This window comes from Henckelia pumila, chromosome 1, assembly GCF_033568475.1.
Source record: "Henckelia pumila isolate YLH828 chromosome 1, ASM3356847v2, whole genome shotgun sequence".
NCBI lineage: Eukaryota > Viridiplantae > Streptophyta > Magnoliopsida > Lamiales > Gesneriaceae > Henckelia > Henckelia pumila.
In genome coordinates, this window is record NC_133120.1 from 156,567,366 (window position 1) to 156,580,482 (window position 13,117).

Here is a 13,117-nt window from a genome sequence, read left to right on the forward strand (position 1 = left end):
TGTTATTTGCATTTTTTTTAATTTTTGGTCTTATTAATAGTAAATTTATATCTTTAGTCTGTAATTTGTATTTTTTTTTCATTTTTGATCTTGTTACAATGATTTTTTATTTTTAATCTTGTAACTTGTGTACTATTTTATTTTCAATACTTTAACTTGTATTTTCTTTCATTTCGGTAGTTTTACGACCGATAAAATTAAAAAGATCAAAAATAAAAATAATTACAAGTTAAAGGACCAAAAATTGAAACAATATAGGAGTTACAGAACTAAAAATAAAAATTCACGGTAACATGACAAAAAATTAATAAAAAAACATCCAAGTTACAGAAATAAAAATATAAATTCACCTTTAATATGAACGAAGATGAAAAAAGAGCAAATAACAAGACCAAAAATATTTTATCCCGATAAGAACGTGTAAATAGTTATAAAACTAATTTTGATGGTCAAATATATGAAATATGATGATCAATTTGGGGTCAGCTATTTGGAAACTAATTCGAGTAGATAGAAGGTAATACATATTTAGTGTTTTGTTACATGCTATGCGTGTTTGTAAAATATGTTATTAAATTTTTTTTATTTTTAATAATTTTTTTAAATAGTTTCATTTATATTATAAAATATGAATGATATGGTAGTTGATAAATTTTATTTCGACGAGTGTATAAATATAATAGAAGTTTTTAGTTTCAAATAAATATAGTATATATATAATAGCAATTTTTATTTTGGTATGATTTGGGGATATCGATACTAGGATAATTTTTTAAATTTATTAAAATATGGATATAATCATAGTTATAAAAATTAATGAGAGTGCTATGTAAATTTGGGAAGACAATCTAAAAAATAACTTGAAAGACCACATGTGGTATCAAATTGATGACACACCAATCTGGTAGGTGGTCCAACACCGTCTAGCTTACTAGAATAGATAAATATATCATATATAAGATAGATGAGTTGAGCATCACTTCATGATGCTTATTTAGATGTTTTACTAGTTTTTTTAAAAATAACTTATAAGTTTTAAGAGTTTATAAGTTGTTAGAGCTTATTTTAAAAATAAATTGTTAAAATATTTGGATAACTTACTTTAAACAATTATGTTGATGTATTTGATATTATAAGTTTTGTTTTATGATCAAAATTATCAAAAAAAATATACAACTATGAACGTAATACGAATATTTATATACTAGCGTCTCAGAGTTGTTTCATAAATTTTGTAATTAAATTATAAATAAGAAAAATTGTAAAAAAAATTAAATTAAAATTTGAAAAAAAAACTAACTAAAGACATTATTGAAATATTAAAAAAACCTCACCAAAATTTAATTACTATTCACCTTCTCCCTCAATTAATAGAATATATATATATATACACACACACAAATAATTTTATAATTTTATCATAAATGTTAAACATATATTAAAAAATTAAACTATTTTATATTTTAATTTAGTAAAAATTAATAAATTATGTTTTAAAAAATGGGTGAAGGGCATAGTGGGTATTTAAAAAATATATAATAATAATATGAAAAAGTAAAATATTAAAATAAAATACTTTCTGAAAAATTAGGGGTAATCATACTTCAAACAGTTTATTTTTACAAGTTATAAGTTTGACAATTTTTTTTATAAAATGCTCATAATCACTGAAACATCTCCATACGCAACAATTTACCTTATTTTGTGTTATTATGTTATATATCCTATAAATGATTAGAGAGGAAATGTACATATTTAAATATAAATGTTGCGTACGGCATTTGCAATATCAAGATCTCGTGCTTATATGTTGACTTGATGTATGAAGAGTCAAGAAGTCAAGATCTCCAGCACACTATTATTTATATATATATATATTTTTAATTTCAGGACTCAATCTTTATTATTTATTTTTATTTTTTTTTGGGTGATCAAGACTCTATTTTCAACTTAAAATTGGAAAATATATTACTTTGCATTAATTTAACTCAAATGAAAATTTTAATCAAATTCAATTTTTTATAGTTTCATTTCATTTTTAAAAGCATTTATTTTTGTTATGTTTATCGATATTTTTTAATTTTAATATACAACATATACACAAACAAATCAATAATATAATATACTTTAAAAAATTGTTTAAGACCAATGAGTAGAAGTTCGATTTTTTCTATCCATTCATACACATAAGTTCGGACGTAAGTGCTTGTCTCACCTATTGTGTACATGTAACTACGGATTTTGGGGTCAGTAATCATATAATCGAATCCAATCCACACACAAAATACTCAAATGAAGCTCGATTTGCTTGTAGAAATGAACCTCGCTGCGAACGCGTTAGCATTAAATAAGAAGGAGTTAACTTAGGTGGGAGTGGGGACAGTAGCTAGCCACCCAAATGGATTGATGATATGAAACAAGTACAGAATATATCAACGGCAAGACTCCCATTTCTTTAGTATACCCTTTCGCCCCTTTCCCATTCTATTTTCTTGAAGCCCTTTTCATCTCTGCGCGAAAACAATGCATGTTCTTTGTGGATCAAGAGTGTGGAGCTTCGATTCAAGCACCGTTCTTGAAAGCCCTTTCTTAAAGTTACTTTTTTGTGCCTGATTGTTTTGTTGTTTTTTCTTGATTTCTGTTGAGGACCCGTCTTTTGGTTGCCCTGATAGTTATGGGAAATTGCTTTGGTTCCTCCGCGAGGGTTGATGCCTCTCTTAGCACCCCTTCTGGTATTTTACTCTCTTGTTTGCTTATGTCTCTGTTTTTATGCTTGGTTGTTCGAGTTTAGAATGGAGGGAATTGAATGAAGCCTCTGATTAGTTTCTGTGTTGTTTTTGTTCTTGGTTCGAGTTATGATTATCAATGGTCCAACTTTAAACCTTTTTACCCGGCAAAGGTGGACTCTTTTAAGTTCTCAAATTTGGGCTCTGATTCTGAAGTTTTTGGCCTTAGGAATGGCTAAGATGAATGCAAAATCTTTCTTTGTGTTGAATCTTTGTTTTATGGGTGCGAAAGGAGGAGAATGGATACAAAATCTTGATTTTTGTTGATTCTTTGTTTTATGCGTGCTGAAGGAGGAGAAAGTGCTACTTCTGTAGAGGTGCTGTGGTTTCTTTGTATGGGCTCGAGTCTATAATTTCCTTTTAGTTGTATATTTAACTTACCTTGTAGCTGCAAATGGGGTAAAATGTGATTTTTATGTTAATTGATTTTGTCCACGACATAGAATTATGGCTGTTGCACTAATAAGCTTCACGTTTCTTCCATGCTTAAAGGTTTGGCCTTTGCGTGTAGCTTATGTTAAATTTGATTCTTTGTATATTGGAATTTTATTTCCATTCATTAAAAGTAACCATAGACATCCAAAAAAAGCGGCAAAGCTTTATTGATTTTTGATAAAGATATGATGCCGCCTTGAGGTACCCTGAATCTGGGAAGGACAAATGGCAAGTCTATTAAAATTAGGATATTCCTTCTTGTGCAAGTGCTGTTATAATGTTGTAATCAAATGACAAGATTCTATGGAATGATTATCTTATTCGACGACTTCATATTTGTTTACGCTATTCTAAGATTATTATAATTCAAGCGTTCCACAACGAAGTTTTTTGCTGTGAATTAGTAAGCAATCTATCACTATGTTCAGGAATTATCTTCTATTAATATAAATTTTTGAAAGCTGTTTGCTTCATGGGGTTGTAATTAGCTGATCGTCTAACCTGCGTCATTGTTCTGGATGTGCAAGCATCTAGATTTCCAAGCAAAACGAGCAGTTCGTCATCTCGTTTCAACATAAGCATTCCCATTTACAGTCGCAAAAGCAGCGTCGAAAGCCTTCCCACTCCAAGATCGGAGGCTGAAATACTCTCATCACCTCACGTCAAGCCCTTCTCATTTAACGAGTTAAGGAATGCAACAAGAAACTTTCGACCTGACAGTCTTCTTGGTGAAGGAGGATTTGGTTATGTTTTCAAGGGATGGATTGATGAGAATACTCTTACCGCCACAAAGCCTGGGTCAGGACTTGTTATTGCTGTCAAGAAGTTGAAGCCTGAAGGTTTCCAAGGCCACAAGGAGTGGTTGGTATGTGTTTCCTTGTCACTCAATGGATTTATTTGTATTGGAAAATTTTTATGCATCGATTATTTTGACCAGCCTGCTTATGTTTTGCAGACGGAAGTTAATTATCTGGGTCAACTTCGACATCAGAACCTAGTTAAACTTATTGGATACTGCACTGAGGGTGATAACCGGCTATTGGTTTATGAGTTCATGTCGAAAGGAAGTCTGGAGAATCATTTGTTCAGAAGTACGCTTGGCACCGAAATTAACTTTTATCATCGCCTTTTTACCTCATTTTATTAGATATCAATTCATAAAATCCTTTCTAAAATAATGAAGATAATTTAATGGCTACATTTATTTATTAGTGTTAACATTCTATTACATATCAATTCTTCAGGTTCTTTTAAAAAATGACGAACATATTAAAATTGCTATTTCTTGAATTTACTTGTCACTTCTTAATATCTTCTTAAAATTATCTGCAGTTATACTCTCTGATTATATTTGGACTGCAGTCTGAGCCTTCTGGTTTCTTCCCCCATATGCACAGTTTGTTTCAAATGACAACGAAGATCTTGTGTAAATCTTTTGGTTTCTTTCAGTTTGATATCTTTACCTGTGCTTATAGCCAGCCTTCTTGAAATGTTGAAGTTGTTAAGCAATGCCGTGTATATCAGATCCATCAACTCTTTATTTTTTTTCTGCCATTACTAACCTAGGAGGATGCTAACTTTCCATTTATGTTATTTTGTTCTTCCCAATTTGTCATTGGTCGTGTGAACATATTCTGTGTATTTTTTAACCAAAATTTGGGGTGGTGTAGAAACAATATGTTGCATTTGAATCCAATTACATGGTGCAGGAGGGCCTCAACCCATTTCGTGGGCTACTCGAATGAAGGTTGCTATGGGTGCCGCTAGAGGACTTTCTTTCTTGCATGAAGCTAGAGAACAAGTGATCTATAGAGATTTTAAGGCTTCTAACATTCTTCTCGATGGGGTATAATTGAAACCTTTTTCTTGTTTTCTGCCAACTTTAATCCAGTCAATTCATTTTCCAGTCTCATGTCATATATCAATGTTACACCAAGCAATTCACTCCATTTGCAGGAATTTATTGCAAAATTATCGGACTTTGGTTTGGCCAAAGCTGGCCCGACTGGTGATAAGACTCATGTATCCACTCAAGTTATGGGAACACATGGCTATGCTGCACCGGAATACGTTGCTACAGGTTCTTTTCAAAATCGACTCACTCATTATTAGTTTTTGTTCTGCCCTTCGTCCTTCTATTTATTCTAGATAATTAAGCGAAGGCCCCCTTATTGTCATATGTTTGGTGTAGCCATCTTCGTTTCCTGAAAATGCCTGTCCAGGCCGTCCCTATACTACCTTAGTATGTTGCATCTTTTGTTTGTCAACTTTTGGTCTTTTGGAATGTGTCTATAATTTTCTTAAATATAACTTGCTCTATTAATGGTATTGAACTTTAAAAGTTTATTGTTTTTAATTTCTTCATGTGATTTTTTATTTCACAATTTTACTGGGTACTTGAATAATGATATAATATATAATTAATCTTGCCACTAGTTAGAAGGATCTTAAAAATATGTTTAATTTTTCTCCAATTTTCTGGAATAGGCCGACTGTCATCAAAGAGTGATGTGTACAGCTTCGGGGTCGTCTTGCTTGAATTGCTCTCAGGACGTCGTGCTGTCGACAAAACAAAAGTGGGCGTCGAGCAAAACTTGGTTGAATGGGCGAGACCTTATATGGGTGACAAGAGAAAGCTGTTCCGGATCATGGACACTAAACTGGAGGGCCAATACCCTCAGAAAGCAGCGTACAGTGCAGCTACCATTGCTCTGCAGTGTCTAAGCCCCGACCCAAAAGCGAGGCCACGGATGGCAGAGGTTTTAGCCACTCTGGAACAGCTTCAAACTCCAAGAAACACAACAAGATATCCAGATTCAGATCATCGAGCTTCTTTTGAGTCTGTTGCTGCCTCACCGTTGAAACATCATTTGTCAGTGAAAACGACCACTTTGGCTTCTCCATTGCCAGTAAATCCAAGGTCTCTCCGGGCGAGATGAGGCAGCGTAGTCCGCCATCTACTGTAAATTTCTATTTTAGGTCCAAATTTTGCTGTTTATGTCCTTGCTAAACCAGCCAATGGATCAATAACATTTCCCCATTGCAATGATATTGTATCTTTCTGAGAAATTTCGAGGGTGTACATGAATAAGCTTTGATCGCCCAGTGGTTTTGAACTTGTTAGATTAGACCCCAACAATTTTTCCGACTAAAATTTGTAGTTCATTGTAATTGTGGAAATAATTACATCTTTTGAAAATTTTCAACAGTTTTTATACAAGGGAAACTGATCTATTATACTTGGTCCTCTATAAAATCAAGATTTTCAAAGAGATTGCAAATGAATCCTATGAAAGACACACTGCTCAAACACATTCCTCATGCTTTGATTTTTTATTTTATCTAGAAGATTTATTTTTCTATATCCCTTTGTTAAGAGTAATTTCTTGTGAAGATTAAACACAAAGCAAACTGGAGGAACTTACTATTATTGATAAACAACTTTGGCTTATAAATAGCCTTACAAAGAATAACTGATAATCAGAAAAATAATCCACTAAGTAACGTTTACATTGAATGAGTCAATGGAAACAAACTATCCTACTTAATAGGAATTATTCAAACAGAAGATCAATACTTAAATAATAACAGAACATCTTTAACACTTTAACACCCTCCCTTAAACTAATTGCTAATATCAATTAGTTTACATCAGGAACTTCACGGACACCCAACATTTCTCTCAGCTTCAGAAATAATTCCAGCTTGATAGGCTTAGTCATCACATCTGCAATTTGATCTTGTGTGCCACAATGAACCAGCTCCACAACTCCTTCTCTTGTAAGGTCACGCAGAAAATGAAAGCGTACATCTATGTGTTTGCTGCGTCCATGCATTACTGGATTCTTTGATAGTTTAATTGTTGAGATATTGTCACAAAACACAGTAGTACAATTACTTTGTTTGTGACTTAGCTTTTCCAAGATCCTCGTCATCCAGACGGCTTACACGCACAAGATGCTGCAGCTATGAACTCGGCTTCAGTTGTGGAGAGTGAGATGATAGGTTGCTTTTTTGAGGACCAAGATACAGCTCCAGAACTGAGCATAAATACATATCATGATGTACTTTTCCTATCCTCAAAATCACCTGCATAATCACTATCAGTAAAAGCAATTAATTCTTCACTCCCTCCCTTCTTGTAGAATATTCCAAGATTTGTTGTGCCCCTCAAATATCTCAGCACCTTTTTTGCAGCCTGTAAGTGAAGCTCAGTTGGCTGTCCCATGTATCTACTAATTAAGTTAACCACAAACATCAAGTCAGGTCGAGTTGCGGTTAAATACAGGAGACTTCCTACCAGTTGCTTGAAGAATGTTGCATCCACCTTGACACCATTTTTGTCTTTGAAGATTTTGTAACCTGGAGCAATTGGATTGTGAACAGAGTTGCTCTCCTCCATTCTAAATCTTTTCAACACATCTGAAGCATATTTCTTTTGACTGATATAGATTCCGTCAGCACTTTGCAACACTTCAACTCCAAGAAAATACCTCATCTTTCCCAAATCAGTCATATCGAATTCACGTATCATATAATTCTTGAACTCATATGACAATAGAAACATCATTTCCAGTATAAATGAGATCATCAACATACAAGCTAACAATTAAAATTTTACCTCCATTTCTTTCTTTGAAGAACAAAGTGTGCTCATTGTGACATTTCTCAAAGCCTTCATTCTGAAAATGTGCTTCGATACTACTAAACCATGCTCGTGGAGCTTGTTTAAGTCCGTATAAAGCTTTTCTCAGTTTGTATACTTTATGTAAATTGTCCTTCTGCTCGTAACCTTTTGGTTGCTCAACAAACACCTCTTCATTTAGTTCTTCATGGAGAAAGGCTGATTTCACATCTAATTGATAAACATGCCAACCATTTTGAGCTGCAAGGGAAATGATCATTCTAACAGTGTCCATTCTTGCCACTGGTGCAAAAACCTCTGTGTAATCAACTCCATGTTCTTGCGCATAGCCTTTAGCCACAAGTCGTGCCTTGTACTTTTCTATCTCCCCATGTTCATTAAGCTTTGTTTTGTAAACCCACTTGACACCAATCTTCTTTGCACCTGCAGGTAAATCAGTTAGCACCCAAGTATCATTCTTTTCTATGGAATTTATTTCAGAGTCCATGGCAGCTCTCCAGTTTGAATTTTTTACAGCTTCGTCAAAGTAAAAAGGATCTGCAGACACAGCAAACAAGGCTAGATTAGCCTCAATTTCATCTTCGGACAAACCTTGACCTGTTTCATAATCTCTCATCCAAGATGGTGGCCTTCTAACTCTGCCTTCTACAGGATGAGTTGACCTTGCTTCACTGGAGGAGCTGGAAGAAGTGTTGTTCTCAACCTCTTCTGTACTACTGCCATCTTCATTCTCAACTTCATCTTCATTAACATGTTCCTCATTATCTCCCCAGTCCAATACAGCTACCACTTGTTCTTCATAGCCCTTATCCCAATTCCAATGCTTGTTTTCTTCAAAAATGACATCTCTGCTAATGACAATTTTTTTGGCAATTGGATCATAGAGCCTGTAAGCTTTAGATTCTTTGCTAACTCCTAACAACACACAAGTAAAACTCTTGTCGTCTAACTTGGTTCTCTTGACATCAGGTACATGGACATGTGAGATGCATCCAAATACCCGAAAATGATCAATTGAAGGCTTTATTCCACTCCATGCTTCCGCTGGAGTCATATTATTCACTGCAAGAGTAGGACTTCGGTTTAAAATATGCACTGTCCAATTTGCAGCTTCTGGCCAAAAGGTTTTTGGAATCTTTTTCTCCGAAATCATACTTTGAACCATGTTCATGATGGTTCGATTTTTCCTCTCTGCAACTCCGTTTTGTTGCGGAGTGTAAGCTGCTGTCAGTTGTCTTTTGATATCGTATTCTTGACAAAATTCATTGAAATCTTGTGAAGTAAACTCACCCCCACGGTCAGTACGTAAGCATTTAATATGAGAACATGTTTCTTTCTCCACGCAACTTTTGAAAAGTTTGAATGTAGCTAAAGCTTCAGATTTTCCAACCAAGAAGTAAATCCATGTCTTACGACTAAAATCATCAATGAAAGTAATTAGATACCTCTTCTTGTTGTTTGAGATAGGTGTGATTGGGCCACATATGTCAGCATGGATGAGTTGAAGTTTTTGGGAGGCTCTTCAAGTGCTTCGTTTTGGAATTGTGTCCCTGTGTTGTTTCCCAATCATGCAATCAGGGCACACAATTGATGAGGCTTCGAACTTTGGTAGTCCGTGCACCATTTCCTTGCGTTGAAGAGTGATAAAGCCTTTGTGACTTAAATGCCCATATCTGCAGTGCCAAAGATGTGATAAATCTTGTACCTTTGAGTAAAAACATACTGGTTTCTTTGGTTGTGTTGTGGCGGACAGTATAAACATTCTATTGGCAGTCATTTCTTCTTGAATAATCAAGCCCTTCTTTGGATGATAAATTCTGCACCTGTCGAATTGAATGAGGATTGCAAGACCTTTCTTTTGCAACTGCCCAATGCTTATTAAAATGTTTTCAAGTCTGGCACAAAATACACATCAGTGACAACATGATTGAATTCATTCACGTTCAGTCGTATATTACCTTTTCCCATTACAATCATCTTTGAGTTGTTTCCCAACTTCACCGTCTGCCTGAAATTGCTATCGAAATTGGAGAAAAGGGCTTCATCTCCGCACATATGATTGCTACAACCCGAATCTAAGAACCAAACATCCTTGTTTTTGGCGTCATTATCTTCAATATGAGACATTAACAACATCAATTCTTCTTCTTCAAGTTCAGCGTAATTGGCCTCTTTTTCCAAACTTGGGCACTCATATTGATAGTGCCCAAGCTTGTGACACTTGTAGCACTCCACGACAGCTTTATTGTAGGATTGACGACCTCTGCCTTGCCCTCTTCCTCGATAAAATCCTTGACCAGATCCTTGACCACGACCTCGTCCTCCTGTTCTTTCTTCACAAGTTACCTTCAGCGCCTGCTCTTCCCCTTTGTGCCTATTAAACTTCTGCTCATGAACAATTAACGAACTTTGTAGTTCATCAATAGATAGGCTATCAATATCCTTTGATTCTTCAATAGAACAGACAATATAGTTGAATTTGTCACTCAATGAACGAAGTATCTTTTCAACTACATTTACATCAGTCATTTGTTCTCTATGAACCCTCATCTTGTTGACAACAGACATCACTCTTGAGAAATAATCAGAAACATTCTCACCAGATTTCATCTCAAGAGTTTCAAACTCTTTGAGAAGAGCTTGAAGAATAGATCGTTTCACTCTGTCATTGCCCTCGTACTTTTTCTTCATAGAATCTCATATCTGTTTGGATGTGCTCTTGTGGAGGATGGTTTCTAGAATGGGTCAATCAATAGCTTGAAACAAATAGTTTTTGACCTTCAAATCTTTCAACTTCATTTCATCAAGCTTCTTTTGTTGCACCTCAGGCAAAGCTGCTCCACTTTCTGGCAGGGTATAACCAGTTTCTACAAGACTCCAATACTCCTTGGATCTTAAGAAGTTCTCCATTAGCATGCTCCAATGATCATAATGACCATCAAAACGAGGAATTGCTGGTTGCACAAAGTTCCCTTCGGTTGCCATTTCTCTTGCTGCTGCAAAGCACAAAAGCTGCTGCTTTGTTTTTATGAGCCAAAACCTGGCTCTGATACCAGAATGTTAAGAGTAATTTCTTGTGAAGACCCTTCACCAAGAAACTAATATTGTAATCTTTTTCTATGTTGCAATTTGAACAATTTTTCCATTGTGGTGTTGTCGTAACATTGATTTACCCAAAGTTGTCAAAAATTGATAGACATATAACTAAAACTTAAACTTGACTACATAGAGGACTAAAATCATGAAAAAACAGACCAAAATTGCAAGTCACTTGCAACCATTCCATCATGATACATGGTGGATATTATAGAGCCCCAGAACTTCGGCAGTAAAAAATGTAACTTCGAACAGCGCAGAAAGCACGGTCTTTTTCAGTACAACCCTTCTTATGATGGGGAACGGTGTGGACACTGCAAACACAAAATAAAAAATCAAAATTTGTCTCTACTTTGTTTTCTAAAAAAGTAGAGATGGCTTTTTTCTCTTTTGTATTGTCTTCAAACTCTCGTACTAGTTCATCTAATATATTCAACAATCAACAACTAGTAGTACACGGAGAACATGCGTTGCATGTGCATAAAATATATATTATTTTAAATTAAATATTATTTTATAAACTTAAATTTAATTATAATTTTTGTTTAAATTTTAGGATAATATGATAGTGGTTAGGATAATGTGGATAGTAGAACAAAATATGGGAAGTTTTTGAATAAGAAATTTATTTTTTTGAACCTCTATTATTAAACATATTAGAAGAATGATAAAGGGTAAATTTGGAAATACATTAAAAGATAAAATATGATTTTTCTATGGGATTTATGCATTATAATATAGTAAAGATATGTATACAACATTTGGACCTTTAACTTTCCAAAATGTGGCAAATATCGAGAGATTTTTAATCTCCAAGCAAAGGTCATGGCCGATTGCCCGATTCTGCTTTTCCAAATCTTTTTATTTATTTATTTTAAAAAATAATATTAGTTAATTATTATATTAATTCAATAATAGATCAACAAAAAAACGAAGAATTAAAAGATCGAGCATTGCGAATACCTTGGTTGAGGGTTGTGCTGTCTTGGGAGATAAACTCTTCTAAAAATAAAAAATCAAAAAAAAAAAATTAAAAATCATATATTATGTTGAAAAATATTATTATTATTAATATTATGTTGAATATTGAATGTTGAATGTTGAATATTGAGTTGTAAAATATGGAAAATTAGTGTGTGATGATGTAGATGATGATGTATTTATTTTTGGACTAATCTCAAATGTGGATCTATAAATAGGTCTTCATTTGTGATGAAAAATACAATTGAGTTGAGAGAAAAATATTATAAAGTGTAGAGTTTGATATATTTTGAGTTTTGAAGTATTTACTTTTTACCGTAAATTTTTACTTTTTCACAACACGTTATCAGCACGATCGCTCGAAGGTTCTCTATATTTTTCGACGCTCCAAAATACAAGAAGAAGTCAAAAATATTCAACAAGTAAGAATTTTACTGTTTATATATTTTTATTGTGTATATATTAATATATAATATCATGTTATGAAAAAATAAGTTTTTTTTCAAAACTTGTTATAAATCCTGGGAGGATGTTAAGACGACATCCCACACTCCCGGTAAGGGATACGACAAGTATAAAAGTCTCTAAGGTTTTTAAACAATAACGTGATATATATTTATTACGTATATATATTAACTATATTAATATATAATTTCATGTTATTATATAAAAGGTTGTCTACGACACCGATCTTATAATAATGTGATATGATATACTATACCTGACTTTATACTAACTATATTGGTATAATTTCACAATATTATATAAAAGGCTGTCTACGACACCGATCTTATAATAATGTGATATGATATACATAATTATTTAATTATGATTATCATTATATGCATTGTATCATTATCACAAATTTTTATTCAACACATACTCGATTTTTCTTTACCCCCAACGGTCACAAACGGCTAGTTTTTGGCCTATAAATATTTTCACTCAAACTCATTTTCAATCACACCAAAATTCATTCTTCATCTCAAAACATTTTTTCCTCGGTTTTTTTCGAAAAAGAAGAAGATGGAGTTTTTGGCTTTTCTAAGGATATTTTTCATAACGATTATGATCATCATGCTCACGAGTTTTGTACTCACCGGCGATTTTTCACCACAGATTTTTTATCTATTTATATACGCACTTGTAATTTTCGTCCTTCCATTATTTTGTA

The 13,117-nt window shown here is 33.5% G+C and overlaps 1 protein-coding gene across 1 annotated transcript; it reads left to right on the forward strand.

Annotated features, from left to right (window-relative positions):
* Positions 1–2,272: 2,272 nt before the first annotated feature.
* LOC140887738 (probable serine/threonine-protein kinase PBL3) lies at positions 2,273–6,375 on the forward strand. Its single transcript, XM_073295180.1, has 6 exons — positions 2,273–2,732; positions 3,749–4,086; positions 4,177–4,312; positions 4,931–5,067; positions 5,178–5,301; positions 5,709–6,375. Exons 1-6 carry the CDS (start codon positions 2,675–2,677, stop codon positions 6,158–6,160), a joined length of 1,245 nt encoding a protein of 414 aa, XP_073151281.1. The 5' UTR covers positions 2,273–2,674; the 3' UTR covers positions 6,161–6,375.
* Positions 6,376–13,117: the final 6,742 nt, after the last annotated feature.

Coding starts and splice junctions, on each gene's coding strand:
- LOC140887738 (XM_073295180.1), top strand. CDS start 2,675: ATGGGAAATTGCTTTGGTTCCTCCGCGAGGGTTGATGCCTCTCTTAGC. Junction 4,087..4,176: donor AAGGCCACAAGGAGTGGTTG/GTATGTGTTTCC, acceptor TATGTTTTGCAG/ACGGAAGTTAATTATCTGGG. Junction 5,302..5,708: donor ACCGGAATACGTTGCTACAG/GTTCTTTTCAAA, acceptor TTTCTGGAATAG/GCCGACTGTCATCAAAGAGT.